General features: G+C 43.8%; 2 protein-coding genes across 2 annotated transcripts in view; both read left to right on the forward strand.

The window, feature by feature from the left end:
- Positions 1-13,409, forward strand: part of LOC112458487 (MOXD1 homolog 1) — an 18,802-nt gene extending 5,393 nt beyond the window's left edge. Inside the window, exons 2-10 of the mRNA XM_025022141.1 lie at positions 8,496-8,648; positions 9,579-9,752; positions 10,016-10,099; positions 10,562-10,751; positions 10,993-11,258; positions 11,563-11,981; positions 12,268-12,464; positions 12,585-12,715; positions 12,922-13,409. Coding sequence (XP_024877909.1) covers positions 8,496-8,648; positions 9,579-9,752; positions 10,016-10,099; positions 10,562-10,751; positions 10,993-11,258; positions 11,563-11,981; positions 12,268-12,464; positions 12,585-12,715; positions 12,922-13,080 — 1,773 coding nt within the window. The 3' untranslated portion in view covers positions 13,081-13,409. The remainder of the gene's footprint in view (positions 1-8,495; positions 8,649-9,578; positions 9,753-10,015; positions 10,100-10,561; positions 10,752-10,992; positions 11,259-11,562; positions 11,982-12,267; positions 12,465-12,584; positions 12,716-12,921) is intronic.
- Positions 13,410-14,284: 875 nt separating this feature from the next.
- LOC112458486 (zinc finger CCCH domain-containing protein 13-like) overlaps positions 14,285-17,002 on the forward strand; it is a 4,078-nt gene continuing 1,360 nt past the window's right edge. The window contains exons 1-3 of the mRNA XM_025022140.1: positions 14,285-14,395; positions 14,691-14,855; positions 15,216-16,967. Of these exons, the coding sequence (XP_024877908.1) occupies positions 14,692-14,855; positions 15,216-16,967 (1,916 nt within the window). The 5' untranslated portion in view covers positions 14,285-14,395; position 14,691. The remainder of the gene's footprint in view (positions 14,396-14,690; positions 14,856-15,215; positions 16,968-17,002) is intronic.

The raw sequence follows: 17,002 nt of genomic DNA on the forward strand, positions 1-17,002 counted from the left end.
AGAGAGAGAGAGAGAGACAGCAGAAAGATTAAACGAAATCAGATTATACATAAATCAAATAAAGAAAATAAAAATCCGAATGCTGCCGTCGAATCCTTCGCTCAATCAAGATCGTCCCAATCGAGAAGGATCCGCGAAGGTCAAGGTGGCCGCGTCGAATAATTAATTAATCGCCATTAATTCACGATGACGCGGAGAAGAGTCTCTCGCCGGCGAGGCCAGGAATGAATGGAGGGCCCTCATCGGCAGCCAGCGCGACAGAGAGAGGCCTTAAAGACGGCTGCTCGCGTACGTCCGTCGTCGCGTCGTCGTCCAGCGTGACCGACAATGCGTGCGCGTACACGACGATTGCGATCGTAATTTATTACCGCGCCGGGAAATACGAGTCGCTGCGCACCGCATATACGAGTGAATCTGAAATGCACGTAATCTGCGATCCGTCCATCCCTTTGGTCCCAGGGGCCGACGGGTCCGTCCAGGACGTACGCGGGACGGACAGTCGGACAGTCGAGCGCAACGGTGCATGGATGGGGCCTCTCTTCTCCCCTTCCCGTCTCCCATCTCCTCCACCTACCCGATTTCGCTGCGATTTTTTTCTCATTATCCTGGACGATCCCTCTTGCTCGTTTTCTACCACCGGCCAACACGTTTTCGTCCTTTTCCAATCCCACTTCGCGTTTGTCGTCCCTCTCCCCGCGCGGAGATACTCGGCCCGCTATCTTCTGACAAAGCGCAGCGTACATGCCGAAGAGACGCAAGAATAAAATCCTTAATGCATCTTGGATGATAGCTAGATAGCCGGTGATCAATGGTTATCGCGTCGCGTTTAAGGATGATTATGCAGAAATAAAAAACAAAGAAGTAAAAAAAGTCCGCGGTTAATCCAGCAATACAAAGCAGCTCTTGCAATTGATTGTTGCTAATTAACGTCATTATATACAAGGATAAAAATTATTAACATATCCCCTCAAATTAATCCATATAGGAAGAAGCTAAACGAGGTAAAAAAGTTGAGAGACCATTTTTAACTGTGGTCAGAGACAATTATAGACATGTGGTAGCTCGAGGGGTGCAATAAAAATCCGTCGCACCGGTAGCGTGTATTAATAGCGCGATTAGCGGCGCGGGAAAGGTGCGGATGTGGAAGAAGAGTAGGTAGGTGGAATGGCGACTGTGCAATTTATATACAATATATATATATCTCTCTCTCGAAATGCCCCGGAGGTGGGTCAGGCAGCTGCTGCTCGACTTTATCGCATCGCTGAGCCGCGCGGCTGAAGCGTCAACGAGGTGTCGTTTACGCCAGCGACCGGTATACGATACGGTTCATCCTCTCCCAGGCGAAGAGGAGACCAGGAATTCGCCAGAAAATTTGTCCTATCTCCTTCGTCTTCGCACTAATCATCGCTCCCTCTTCTTTCGCTTCTTCTTCGTCGTCGTCGTCGTCGGTGCAGCACATCGTAGTCAGTTCTTATGCCGCTTTATCTCGTTCCGCGCGTTACACCGCGTTATACTCCTCGCGACGAGAAAGAGATGAAAAGGGATTTCAGACGACCGGGAGAATATATCATGGATTAAAATTCATCTCGTACACGGTGTGGCGTGCTTCTTTGAGCGTAGTGGGTCATTCTTCTCGTAACAAGCAACTTCAAGTTAACATTTGCATTCAAAGATCTTGCAAACATCCAGAACTAACGATCTGGCTTAAGGAGCGGAATTTGATCTAAAGTTTTTATTAAAAAATACGTAGCGAAAGTCAACATCTGATAATAGTCGTATCGATTTTACCGCCGAAATTCATCGCACTTCCTTAGCCTGAATATAACGGAAAAGAAGGGGCCCAGAGAAGGGTACCTTAGTCGGAAGTATCGATTGTGGAGTTAGCCAAGCTGATATTTGATACGGCGAAGGGATTTCTGCATTATTGAAAAACGAAGAGCGAGGCGTTTATTAGCATTTCCGGCGTCAGAGCCGACATAATCCAGCGTATGATTTACGATTCCCTCATCGCGGAACCGGTCCACCCGGGCCAAATGAAATACCGTCCGCTACGCGCCATTTGTCCAGTCTTGGTGAACTGCCCTTCGGCTACGTACCTGAATCATCGTTCGTTTCTTACCGGCCGCGGCGCGGCGCGGCGCGGTGCGAGAAATCCGCGCCGATCACCATTCTGTTTCTCTTCTCTCGCGTAATCCGAGACCTCACGTTTTTCGCGAGGTCCCGGCAACTTTGCAACAGCCGTAACAATCGGCCATTGACGGTCCCCTTGAGGAACCCGCGGACCCCGATGCCGGGGTATTAATAAAAAAAACTTGCAATTATAACACCGACGCGCGGAGACATTCGTAGATTGCGACCTATTTAAAATTATCGGGATCCTCCACGGTTATTCTCAATGTACCCAAGTTCGGCTCCTGAAGATCGTTACATATAAATCTGTCGATAATTCCTTAACAATAATCTTTACGATATACTGCCCAGAAAAAGAGAATATTTTTGTTTTGAAAATATCTTTAGTTTCAATGTGGAATTCTTGAAATGAGATTATATTGTGTTGAACGAAGATAACTTGCTTCAATAAAGTATTTTATATAGTTCAACTTCAACTGAGAAAAAAAGTTAAAAAGTTGAAATTTTTATAAGAAGATTATAGATTGTTACTTATACTAAGTTTTGAAGAAAACACTCCTTTTTTTCTGTGTGAGATCTCCGTCTCTCCATTGGATATATCCAGCTGATAAAAACTGATAAGGAAAAGGAGCGCCCGGAGGATCGTGGGATCTTTCATCCGTTTCTCTTACAAATTATAAGAACCCGAATAGAGAATAGCTTGAACCAGAAAAGGAGAATAGCTTGAATCTGGATGATTCTGGAGTCAATGTTCTGTATAAGTACGGAAACCTCTCTCCTCCCGATCTCTCTCTCTCTCTCTCTCTCTCTCTCTCTTTCTCTCTTTACTTTCTGCCATGTTTTTTGGTCGTACCAGTTATCCGTAACATGTAGTGGCGCGATGAGAGTTACGGGGCTCCCCTTTTTCGTGTCCTGGCTTGCCCTCCGGGTCCAAAAACAACTCAGCTCAGAAAAGAAGAGCAAATTAGCGCTGTTAGTGGCCGAACCACCGCGAAACTGGTTCGCAGAAGCACTCACGTATTCCAACGAGACTCGTCTAGTTCGGACCAGCGACTGTTTTGAGGTTCCGAAAGACCGCAGCTTGAGAACTTTGTATTGTTTTCGAGAAATTGAAAGAGAAAGAGAGAGAGAGAGAGAGTGTGTGTGTCTCGAGTTCTATCTAAACATTCTAAACGTGCTTTATGTAAAAATAATTGTTTCTTTAATAATTTAGCATTATATTAAGTGTTTCTAAATTAGGTTTTTTTTAATTATATAATATAAAATATTAATAATTTTTTAATTAATCTAATTTTCATCTTCAATGCGATGCGTTGTCGATTTCACTTACAAAATAATTACGGGCAAGATACGTACAATTTTAAACGCGACGCGAAACTTTACTCGGCCGTTAATAGCGAGCCTCGATCTCTTACGCGATTTTACGTCTATCGGCACGATGGGTAAGGGCAGAAATTTCACGTGCGATTAAAGCATTAAACGCAGGAATCGTTAAGCGGCCCGCCGAGTAAATTGCGGGGGACGCATGCACCCTCGAGTGCCCAGGTGAGCGCCCCCACCGACGACGAGAGCGGGGAGGTTTTACCACCGCATTTTAATTCGTTGATTATTATTCCGCGTAACCGCTCGTAAAACTGGCTACGATGAACCTTAACGACTCGCTGCTCGTAATTGCGCGTAACCGCGTGCGAGCGCCTCCGACGCCGCGCCGCGCCGGGTTCGCGACACGTGAGAACCGGGTCGGAATCGCGACTAAAAGCTCAGTAATAATAATTTCCTCCTAAAAAAAGAACGAAGTAGACCAATTGAGAATACAGCCTTTATTTTTGCTCGCATAAATAAATGTTCATTAGAGAAGAGATATTAAGTTAATACTAAAGTACTGAAGTATGATAAGAAGCCAGCAACATATCTTTCCATTTAGCTAAATTAATTTTTTTCATAAATTACCCAAATATATTTTATTAAAAGCGAAATTGGTTTATCCATTTTATCTTCACAATGGTGTAATCAAATTATGTCTGTGGTCTACCGCGATAAATCTGTGGGCGATTTGCGCGAAATTTGTCGCGACCGCTACGCCGATTCCTTGTGGGGTTCCCGAAGGACACAGAGCTCTCCTTTATTCCTGCCTGAGGAAGGAGCTGGTCTTCGCTACCAGCTGCTGCTCTGCCAGGTGGTAAAAAGGAGATTCGGCTGTAGGAAGAAGGAGGAAAATACAGAATGTATGCGAAGGAGAGAAAGGGAAAGAGAAACGGAAAGTGCGGTTGGTTTCACCGACGGGTTTGAGAAGAAGGAAGGGGCGAGAGGGAGAAAGATGCAGAGAAGAGCGAGCCAAGCAAAAGAGGACAGTGGTTGAGGGAGAGAGAGGAGGACTAAGGGAAGGCGACCCAAATGCACACACGCACATATATATATATATATATATATATATATATATATATACACAAACATGTACACATATAACATATACATCGTGAAGTGCAAGAGGAAGAAAGAGAGAAAGATGGGCGAAGAAGAGGCCACCACCAAAACACCTGGCGAGCATCCTTCTCCTAGTGGCGCCTCTTCAGAGAAATTCCTTCCTTTTTCTCGCCAGGACTACGAGGACCCATGGGAACCACGTTTGTAGCGCACAAAGCGGCAACACAGCAGCGTTTTCCTTTTTTGTGGGCGCTGCATCCATATCGCTACCGTGGAAAAACATCTTACGAAAACGCTCGCAGTCGGGATTTCGAGACGGTCGTCGTCCTGAAAGCCGGCATCTCTCCGAGGCGTGCATTGTGCAGGACGAAACCGCGGAGGAATCCCGTACTTAACATCCTGTTTTCATCTTTCGTCCGAGCGTCATTCGAGATCTTTGACGAGCAATCTTAATTCTGATCTTAATCCCGATATGAATAACTATCTGACAGGCTGTAACAATCCGAGGTGTATCTTTTCACGATTTAGATATTTTTAAAAACCCTTCAGAAGAACTTAAGAGCGGTCCTGATCCCCTCACATCGCACTCACATCTTTTAATCTCGCATTGCAACAAATAAATAAAAAATAGATGTTCGCGCGGTGAGAAGGAATGTCTCAGCTCTGAAATGTTTCTCGTGAAGTGTCTCTCGTGGGGAAAGATTCGTATTATCGCTCAAGGATCCGTATCTCTCTCCTCCTCGTCCCGAGGAACGCCTCGCGAGCAGAACGCGCGTGTGACGCAAGCGGAGAAGCCTCTCAGAAGATTGTCGGAGGAAGCGGTCGCCGATCCGTGACGTCACATCCGCCGAATTAATTTTCCGGCGTGTATGCCTTCTTTCCGGCGGATCGAAGATGCCCCTCGATGGCTCGAGCCTCTTAAATCTTGATCATCTAAACTGCAATCTCATCTGCATCTAAACTGCGTTTCTGTTTTTTCTCGTCTCTTTGTTGCGTCGATGAGTCGTCGATTCGAGAGAATTAATGACCCTTAAATATCTGGCCCCCCGCCGGGCATCGTACACAATTATTCGCGCCAGGATTACGGTAATGACATCGTCAACGGGTGCATTCGTTATCCTGCGTTTCTGCGAGGAAACCCGTTTCTAAATCGAGGACCCGGGAGACGACTTCTTCATTGTCGGTCTTCGTGACTCACAGTCGCAGAAAATCAGGTGGCTGCGAGAGCCGTATATAGCTCCACCGGATAGTTAGCATAATATTTTCGTCTAACGATCGAGCCACTTTGTGGTATTTTTTACCCCGGCGCGGTCGCGATAATCCAGCGTGGGAATCGAGAGCGTTTCCTACTTTGTCTCTTTTATCAAAACGCTATGCTAGTCGCGACACTCAACTGGTTCTCAGACGTACGCAAACTGCCCGAACGTGTTTGGATTTGTCCCCGATAAATTGACGCCCGAGATAGCGCGCGAATGGAACAAATATTGTCTTTATACGGTTCAATCTTACGGCGTGGTAGTGTACTCGCGCGATGCTGAAAGAAGATCCGATAAGACGAGCATGTATTAAAGTAATGGATCCACATTCACCGTCAGCCGCGTCAAACGCGATAACGGCACCGTAAATTCAATCTTCGACTAATTGATATAAAATCTTGCAAAGTAAAAAGGACCAGGGAATGTAAAAAACAAATTATGATTAGCGCGAGAGTCTCGCTAATCGGACGAATGTTTCGTTCTGGAATATCAAATTTTGAATAACGACGGAATAAATTAGCAGCGCTCTTAGGACGCTCTCAGACCTTTTTAATCGCCGAACAACGCTAGGGCTGTACTAATTAACCCGATGGCGATGAGAATATCCGGGCGCCATGAGAAAACCGTCTCGCGAACTTCGTGAGAACGCACTTGAACCCGACGAAATAGCGATACGACTCTGCCGCTCCGATCGAGATAAAAAAAAGATTCTCGCAGCCTTCCGGGAAGATTTATGCACGCGTATTATTATGACACTCGGCCGGTCGGGTTGTTCCTCGCGAACTGATTGTAATTAAAATCTGTTTGTTTTCACTCGAAGATAAAAAATCATCTATTAACTCTGCACATCAGTGATTCCAGGAAACACAAAAATTATTTCAGTCTGCTGGATTTGTACGTATAATTATTTAATATTAAACATAATTTTTCCTTTATCGGTTTAGAAGATAAAGTTATTTACGATCTGAACTGGATCTTGGTAGCCTAATAAAATTTCTATGTATTTTCTTTTTTGTATCTATACTGTTAAATATTAAAGGATGACACCAATACCTTGAAAGAGTTAAATATCATTTTATTATTTTTAATCATGTCGAAATTTATTATTTTACGAAATAACCTCTGTATCTTTTATGCGAAAATATTTTCCTTTGGACCAACAGCTTAACGTCTCTTTCCGAAAGACTTAAACTGACAAGAGTATAATTTAACACTACGAATTTAACACTGTATATACTGAAAATATAAACAACATATAAATAATTCTTTTCTCAATTTTGCAATTCTATTCTTGACTTACCTATAATATTTGATTTACTTATTGGCCTCACACCATATTTCTGATGATATTCGCAAATCCGCAATTAAACTGAAAGAGACGATTAAAATTATTTATGATAATACGCGCCGAATAAAATTTCAACGGCACGAGGGCGATAATTCTGCGGCGGGGTGCGAGAGTGTGTAATTTCGAAACGGGCCTCGCAGAGACACGAACACTTTGTGAATCGTTTTACGCGTTAACGAGCATCTGCCCTCCCGCTTCGCATTTTCCACCGGTTTCTCGCGATGTTTTGAGAGAGACAGAGACAGAGAGAGAGAGAGAGAGAGAGAGAGAGAAGGGCGCGCCTATTATCGTTTCCTTTCTGCACGTGCTCGTTACGAGGCGCGTAGTACTCCACCGGGCATGACGACGCTCTCCGGCAATTATTCGGATTCATTACGTGCAGGAAGGGGACTTCCCTTCGGGAGCCCCGCTACACGCCTCGCACGTACAAACGTCAGCGGGGCGCTCCACCGTAACCGGGGCCCAACGGACCCAAACGCCTGCGGCTGGCCGCCCTTACTCGCGTGCGCTACCACATAGTAGCTGGAAAATCAGTTCCCTTCCTCTCTTTTTCTCTCTTCTTATTTTCGAAGCGCAAGACGCCTTATCGCCGGCCACTGAAATATATTGGTCCGTGATTTCGCACACGTTCGTTCTTCATAAAATTCGGACGCAAGCTGTTCCGGAGTTCGAACCTATTCGCGCAGAGTCGACGAATTCCGGGCTGACTTTAGCTCAGCGAAATAATAGAGGATAATCTGTCATCGACTTAAATGTAGTATCCGCTAAATGCCTTTCCTGTCAAGTTTTTATCGAAATTGACTTCAGATCTTAATTTACAGCCTTGAAATTAACTCTTTAGTGGCTCATAATTTTTAATTCCGGGCCACTAATATCTCAATTTGTTTTTGTTACGGGAATATTGATTTCCGAGTTTATTAAAGAACTTATAAAAGGTATATACTCCGTGTATAATCGCGGCGTGAATAATTTTATGAAATGCATCAACACATATTCTCTTTTTTATAATGCGCGTAAGATGCGTCACATTGGTGGACCGTGGACGAAAGCCACGCCATAACAAAGAATGACGAAAGTTCATCGTACTTTACTCAAGCAAAGGTAAAAGAGAAAGTAGGTAAAGATGGAGAGACGAATTGTGTCGGGTAGAAGGGCCTAAAGTCCCAGTTCACCTCGGATGCGAACACCTGGCGTTTACCTGACCCGATAGAGCTCTCGATCTCTCGTCCAATAGCGAGGGAGCGAGTTTCGGGGCCCGCGGGGCCCTCGTTTCGACGAGTACGTTGAACCCCCTCTGACAATTCTAACATCTCTCTCTCCTCCCTTTCGTGTTTCAGGACTCGCACGGTATCGAGGAGATGAACGCCGCGCCGGTTACTGACGTGTACCAGGATGTCCAAGTACTCGGCGGCTCGCAAAACGAGACCCACACCATTGTGACGTTCGCCAGGAAGTGGCAGACGTGCGACCCTCAGGATCGTCAACTCTCGGTAATCGCTGAGACGGAATTATAATTATCTTATAATGTTTATATTAACATTTTTGTCACGCAAATACAGGTCTGGCTGACCTTTCAATTCTCAAGTAATGTGCAAGATGTCAATTAAATAATATGTTACGTTGAACAATTGTAGCAAATTAAAAATAGGCCAAGAGAAAAAAGTATTGTAGAAACGGATGATTGGATTGACTGCCTAGAATTAAGATTTGCCGCGAGCGAGCACCGCAAGGTGCATTTCGGGCATCACTTTAAACTTAAAATAAATCTTATAAACTCTGCGGCCTGCGGGGGCTTCAAATATTCTACGTAATTGAAAGGGGTCATTCTCGGATGCCAACGGTGATTCGCAAGCGCGCATTAACGCAGCGAGGGCCGGGAATTTATCGCGCCTCGCTAACATCGAAATTACCTTCCGACCTCTAATCCGCTACTCTGTAATTAAAATGCGTGCAAAGAAAGCAAATCTCGCCGTGCATATCTCGTCGGCCAAACAGAGTCCTTTAAAAGGGTCTGAAGAAGAGAGAAAGAGAGAGAAGCGTTGTCCGAAAGATTTACAGTATAACTGTCGCGGCTCCGTACAATTCGTGGAGAACCCTCTTTCGATTTATGCTCGGAGGGAGGCAGGGGTCCCGCGGCTTTAAGAGGCCGTAGGGCCCCGCAGTCTCGAATTCCCGCGGTGGTATTTAGGCGTTTAGCATGCCGTCTGTCCCCTTTCGCCGTGGCACGATCCTCCGGCGGTCAACGTATTCGATTTTAATTGCAGTCACGCCATTATAATACTTTGACAGAGATATATATATTATTTACCGGAATATAATAAAACAGAAAAAAAATAAAACAGGACACTGTAACTCGAGAATATTTTTGAAACGCAATATCGATGATTATTGTCGCTTTAACTGGCGAAATTCGCTTTTAGAGTGACACCATCAGGGTACTGTGGGCCCTGCATGACACCGATCCCGAATTAAACACGGCGGCGTGGCACGGGGATAAACGAGGCGGAAGGGCTCTGAGGCTGAAGACAGCTGCGGGACATTCGCCACCGCGAGAAACTCGTAATATGCGACACTGGGACGTAAAGCTTAATCAGGTAAACTGGTAAAAGAATAAGACACCCTCTTTCCTCAATATTCTTATAATTTTTCTACCAAGTTCAGATAATTAACGGCGGTTTAGATAATTACTTATATTCATTATTCTAACAAAATGAGAAGCCAAAGACGAATGAATAGTTATATTATGAATATTTTAAATTCACCATTAATTTAATTTAATTCCGAACCGCTTTCGCCATTTTCTTCATTCCGCGCGCGTCTTGATGAATTGTGACTTAACGATGTTTCCGTTTGACAGTTTGAGGTGGACAATACGGACACCGTCTACTGGTGCAAGATCTTCAAAGCCTCCTCGTTGAAAAAGAAACACCATATGATAGGGGTAAGTACGCGGCGATGCAAATTCGCGCTAACAGGTTTCTCGAGTAGACGCGGACCTCTCGAGAATAAGTCCCGGCGTTGTGATGGAATGTAAAGGCCGGGCCTTATTCGTATGTGCTTCACGAATCACGGTCATTCATGCCGGACGTCGTATGGGGTAGACGCGCGCGTCGTTAGAATAAAAAAAAAGAACCGGAATGATGTCACTGCGCGTATCGAAACGTTCGTCGACTATCAATGGGAGAACAATCGCGGGAAAAACGATCACGATCGTTCCCAGGATCTCGCCACGACGTTCTAACGGCGGGCCCAGATCTTTCGACGATCTCCCATGTCTCGACGAACGTAATCTTTCCTGAACTGAAGACCTCGAGAGAGATCTCTCGCGCAAATTTCAAATCGCCTAATCCGAAGCGGAGCGATTTTAGGCATCTTGAGCTTATGCATTATTTATGCATTTCAGTACACCCCGCTCGTGGAGAAGGCGAACGAAGGTCTGGTCCATCACATAATTCTGTACGAGTGCGCGTCGACGGCACCGATCCTCGGGGAACACGCCAGAATCGCCGGCGCCCGTTGCTACAGTCCGACAATGCCGCGAGAATGGGACTCGTGTCTGCAACCCGTCCTCGCCTGGGCTCGTGGCAGTAAAGGTAAATTATCTACAAAGTGCAGGCAGATTATTGTCAGCCAAGTCTTTTCGGCCAAATAATCTGCACAAAATTCCCCACGAAGGTTCAGAATGTCAAAATAAAGCCGACGAAATCGACCTAGATCCTGTTCGCATTAAGGAAACTTTCTTTTTTATTTTTTTGTTCTTTATAATCTAAAGACTTTCTTTAATTTTATAAATAGTGTAATATATATATAATCGTTTACCATTGTGTCACGCAGGGGAATGGATGCCGGAGCACGTCGGTATACCTATAGCGGAACACGGCGACAGCTCGTACTACATGCTGGAAGTCCATTACAATAATCCGAGCATGAAGAAGGTGACCGACAGCAGCGGCATAAGACTTCACTTGACTCCGAAGCTTCGTCCTCAAGAAGCGGGCATTCTCGTGGCCGGCATAGCGGTGAGCCCTCTTCATGTGATACCCCCGAAGCGACAGGAATACGCCACCGCCGGATATTGCACTCCGCACTGCACCAACACGGTAATTGAAGAGTTACAAGATATTCAATTATGCCATTCGCAGGAAAGATATTATAAATAATATCTTTTTTATACTAAATTGAAGTGTTTTATATTAAATTAAATATTAAATTGAAGTAATGAAGATATAACTTTACTATTTTTGTTGTGTATATTACTGTAATTTCTGGCATTTTTCAGAATTATTACATTTCCAGACTTTCATTGCGGTATACACATTTATACTAAGAAATAACATAAAATATAATAAAATAAAAACGGGTGTAAATCGAAAGAAATAAAGTTGATATCAAATTCTATTTCAGATGTTCCCTGAGGACGGTATCAACGTCGTATCGGTTGTCTTGCACTCGCATTTGGCTGGTCGGCGTCTGAGCCTGAAGCACATTCGACAAGGTAAAGAGTTGCCGATGATAGTCCAGGACAATCACTTCGACTTCAACTATCAGCAATCTCACACCCTGGAGAAGGAAGTGAAGGTGCTGCCCGGTGACGAGCTGATTGCAGAATGTATTTACCAAACTGTGGACAGAAGCAGGCTGACTTTAGGCGGCTACGCGGCTTCCCAGGAGATGTGTCTGGCATTCATCGTGCATTATCCCAGAACACCTCTCGCCGCTTGTTATAGTATGACGCCTGTCAAGGAGCTCATCAAGACTCTCGGCATAAACAGCTTCCGGGGGATGACGATAGACTACTTGGAGAAGATGTTCCTAACGAATGGGTGAGTTACCTCGTGCGGGATAATGGGAATTTTAGGACGTTCCATAAGATCTATTGTTATATCAATTATCACGAAAATTCTTTAATTTAATATTCGTACATTATATCTGCAGATTTTTTCTAATTTATGAACTATTAATTTTTATCTCCTTTAATACTACAAAAGAGAAGAGAGAAACGGATTTAGAACATTTTTATTATATATTGCATATATATGTAAAAAATATAAATCGAAAGAAAAATCTCGTCGCCTGATTTAAATTTTTGTTTTATAAAAAAAATTCTAGATCCGACTTGATTTCGCCTTCGCTCAATCAGCAACAGTTTCCCGGTTATTCAGACATGAGATCGACCGACGAGATTGACAAGAGTGTCGTTAAAGAAGCTGAGTCTGCATTAAGGGCCATGAAAGAACACATGGACGAAAATGATGACGATAACATCTACACACGACTCATCATTGAGGAACCCGAGGAATTTCGAGGTATAAATGATAAAAATAAAAATTAAATAAATAAAATATTGGTAAATAATTATAACATTTTTTTGCGATTGAAGAGATTATTTTGAACGTTTTCCCCCTAATATTTTCTTAAATTTCCAGGTCGAACTATGATCGAACATATACTGGCTCTGCCGTGGACAGAAGATTTGCTTGCAAAGAAGATAGAAAATAGCATTTATCACGGTAGACACATGACATTCTGCAGAAAGAGGGACGATCAATTAGCATTGGTAAAATCTCTCACAATTTCTTATTCCTAGTTACAATTTAAAGTCACAATGATGCTCCTTCAAGAAAAGTATACCAAGAAACGTTACCGGATAATTTCTACCATACAGATTAAATTTATTAATTTCTTGTCAGTATTGTTATACATATTATTTGTCATATATATTATTTGTAAATATATATTAATTTTTTAAATTAATTTTTCAAGCCGGCAGATATTCAGAACTTCCCAAATTTTACGGCACTCCCGGAAGTGAACGACACAGTCTGCAGCGAGATCAGATTCACGTCTGGCTCCCCCAAAGGTCCCCACACCTACTTGATAAACCTGGTCACTATTGTCGTTGTATCGATCGTTGTGTTATAAGAGGCCTTGAGCGAATAGTCAACGACAGTTAGCGGCTGCACGGCAAATGCAATTCGCACTGTCAGTTATTCAAGTACGACAAATACGGTTCTCTCGTCTCACGAATGTTTTTTTTTTGTATATTTTCAAATTTGCAAGACGGAGCTTGATTAACTTATTAATTTAAGCGATTTTACCTTGTAAGCGACTTTCTCGAACGAGCCCCGACCGCTCGAAACACAAATCGGGATATTCCTAAAGTATTTAGGTGGCTGGTAAGAAAACGACAAAATTTTCAAAAAAATTTTTGTCGATCCAGCACACTAAGCGTATATAGATATATATATATAAATATATATAAATATATATAAATATAGAAGTATATAATATAATATAATGTGTAAATACATAATTATTAATAACATATATATATATATGTATAAGGCGTGCATCCTCTCGCGTTTTATTATTTTGTAATGCGTGTTTGTATAAAAATAAATGTCTGTAAACATTTCCTCTAAACGTGTTCTCGCTGATACATTTTTGTCTCATCTCCTTATATATTAAACATAAATTTATTCAATTCTTAACATTTTTAATAGTTATTTTTATTGATAATTGATATGCAGCATTTTACGTTATCTTACCCATTAAAAAATTTTGAATTTTGTTATAAAATATTCGGTAAAAAAATATAAGAAAATTTACATGCTGAGGTTATTTATAAAAAAAGCTAATATTTTAAATTTTATATAAATCTAAAAATTTCTGATTTTTCTTACGACCTCCTTAATACTTGAAACCGATAGAATTAATTATTCAACTATTACAAGTTCCCATATCGGAGACATATTTAACATCTCTCTAATACCAGATTTATTACATGGATCGAGATAGATTTCGCTTAATGATCTCATCCGAGTGTGATTCCGATCCTTCGGAATTAAGCATCGACACGGCTTTAAAGGACACCCACGCGCGACCTCCGTCCCATAGAGACGACCCGATTCGCAATTTTCTAGCTGGTTAAACCGAATGCGTCGCGGTTTTCCAATCTTTCCGCCCGCAACATCGCCCGCCCTTTGTTCACCGCGATCTTGTTGCGCTGACGTATGGGGCACCATGTGGCCGTCGCTGATAAGCGACGAATTGCGCTTTTATCAAATTACGAAGCGACTCCTGCGAGTATAAAAGCCGCTCCCTCGGGACGTCCGGCGTCAGCAGCTTTCCGGAGCACCGACGAGAAGCACTTCTGAGCCCTGCACTTGAAGAGCCCTTGCCGAGGCCTTTCGAAATACCTCGGAAAGCTTGGTCGCGGCAGTTCTTAGTTCCTCAGGTATGACACTTTTCGCTGTCGCGACATTCCACGATATTCTCAAGTTATTGAAATCCAGCGCAATACGTGTTACTCTAAATTTCGAGACGGGACATTGTTAAACAAAGAATTAAAAAAAAAAAAAACATCATCACGTATGTTATAAAGAAACTAGTCTTCTTCCAAACGCATTGTACCATTCGCCTTTAGTTTTAAAATCTTTCAAACGCGATTTAATTGACTCGATACGAATAACGGAGATAACATTACTTTCTATTTAATTAAGATTGAGATTTGTAATAATATTTTGCGGCAGGATGCGGCGTACGCGCCACGTAGTGCTACCCGTGCGATCCTGGCAGTACATCGGACTTCTGATAGTATCGCTGGCATGTCTGACGCTAGGATTGGTATCCAGGGATAGAGAGGGACACTCCGGTAGTCTCGCAGGACCTGAGCTCACGCATCAAGCACCCCACGAGTATGAAATTATTCTTCCGGCTTAAAGTCGTAAATGTGTGCTTCCTAAATTATACATGTTACGTCGATCTTTCTAAACTTTAAATATTATTTTTATTCTATCTCTTCTTAAATCTTCTAAGCACTTTATACCAATCATCTATATCTTTCATTTGTCACTTTCTTCTTATTCCTCTCTCTTATATGCATTTAAATGTCACTAATCTGTCACAAAGATGCTTTGCAATATCAAATTATGTCGGAAACATAAACGCCTTTAATTGTGCTCTTTATTAAAAATAAAAAGATTCTTTTTGTTTTTATAAATCTTTTTTATGTAAAATTGTTTGTTGCAAGAATTACAGAAGATCATTTTTTCTAGGGTGGACGCCTGTCCGAACTTGATTCCCTTTGCCAAAAACTCGATTGCCGAACCGGAAGAAGCTACAAAACCGCTTAACGAACATGAAATAAAACTATCTGAATCAAGAGCATCACCTATATCTCGAAAATCAGTACTCTCTCGATCGCTGAGTTTCGATCGCTTGTCCAGGAGCGGTTCGCAGGAGATCAGAGAGCGATTGTCCGGAAACCGAGATCTAAGGGCAGTCGAAAGGCTGTCAAGATCGAGGACTCGCGTATCCGACGACAGATCCATCAACCGTTTTCGAGAATCCCGCTTTAGAACGAGCGCGCAGTCCCGCGACATCAGGAACTCCTTCGATCCCGCCACTCGATTCTCTCGATCGCGAGATCTGTTTAACGGAGCAACCGATCGCCGTTCTGCGAGTCGTTCCAAGCCAAATTTTGAGCGTCGTCTGGCCGATCCTCTAAACTCCCGGCTCGAAGATCGCCGATCCACGGAACGGCGCGAGCTCAACGAAATCGCGCAACGGCAAAATCGCGTCGATCGATCGGCGGACCGGCGAGATTCTCCGAATCTTCAGCGTCGTACGAGCGATCATCGCGATCGTAAATCCCTCCCGACGGAGCGACAAGTCAATCGACAAGAATCGCGCGAAGTCCTAGCGGGTCGTCGCGAACACCGAGATCTGTCGCGAAATCGTGTCCCGAATGACCGATCCGAGATACGCGAACGTAGATCTCTATCTGTCGAGCGACGTATGTCAATCGAACATCGGGACGCGGTACGATCAGATCGTCGCGAGGATCGCAGGGATCTCTTAAATCGTTCGGCAAAATTCACTCGAAAGGATATCGATCGCAACGATAATCTGGATCGCCGAAACCGGGAACGGTCTCTGGAAAATCGTCGCGCTCTTCACGATCGCGTCGCTAATCAAGAACGTAAATCACGATTTTCGGTCGCTAGAAATTCTCGTGGAGATCTTATTAGGTCTGACGATCGTCAAACGCTGTCTCGCTCGATGGAACGTTCAGGATTCGACGATCTCAATCGCAATCGCCTTAGCAGACGATCAATCAAATCGGTTGAATTCAACACCGCGAGATCCGAGGAGCGCAGATTATCGGTCCGATCTATGGAACGTCGCGAGAATCGTATTGCTGATCGAAAATCCTTCAACCGGGCGATGCCACGACTCTCATCCGAGGACGTGCGTCGAGAAGGGATTAATCGCTCGCAAAGGACCGCAAGCCGACGTGATTCGCGTGAAAACGCGGCAGTCAGGGAGAATCATAGAATGACACGATCGCGTTACGATGTCGAAGAAATCGCGAGTCGGGAACGAAAAGAAAGATTCGCACGAGCCTCCCGTTTGGTCGAGCGTAATTCGGTGGATCATCGGGAAATCGCGAGAATCAGAGATTCCAGAGACTACAATCGCCGATCGCGCGAAGAACGAAGGATCGCATTGCAGAGACCACGCGAAGCTGAACGACGAACGTCCGAACAAAGAATTCCGGAAAGACGAGTTTTAGAGCGACAAGTCGCTCTGGATTCGGCACGTCTCGATTCGCGAAAATTGGAACGAAGGATCGACGATAGCTCGAAATCCCGCGAAGGATTCAAGCTAGCAGATCGACGTTTGGAACGAAACTCTGAATCGCGAGTTTCTCGCGGAAGAATCTTGGAAAAGCGATCTGCCCTAGATTCGCAAAGATTGTCAAACCAAAGGATCGACGACAGTCCGAAATCACGCGAAGGATCCAGGCTGACAGATCGACGTTTGGAAAGAAATCCGGAAT

Source organism: Temnothorax curvispinosus, unplaced genomic scaffold (genome assembly GCF_003070985.1).
Source record: "Temnothorax curvispinosus isolate PA1 unplaced genomic scaffold, ASM307098v1 QBEX01008959.1, whole genome shotgun sequence".
NCBI lineage: Eukaryota > Metazoa > Arthropoda > Insecta > Hymenoptera > Formicidae > Temnothorax > Temnothorax curvispinosus.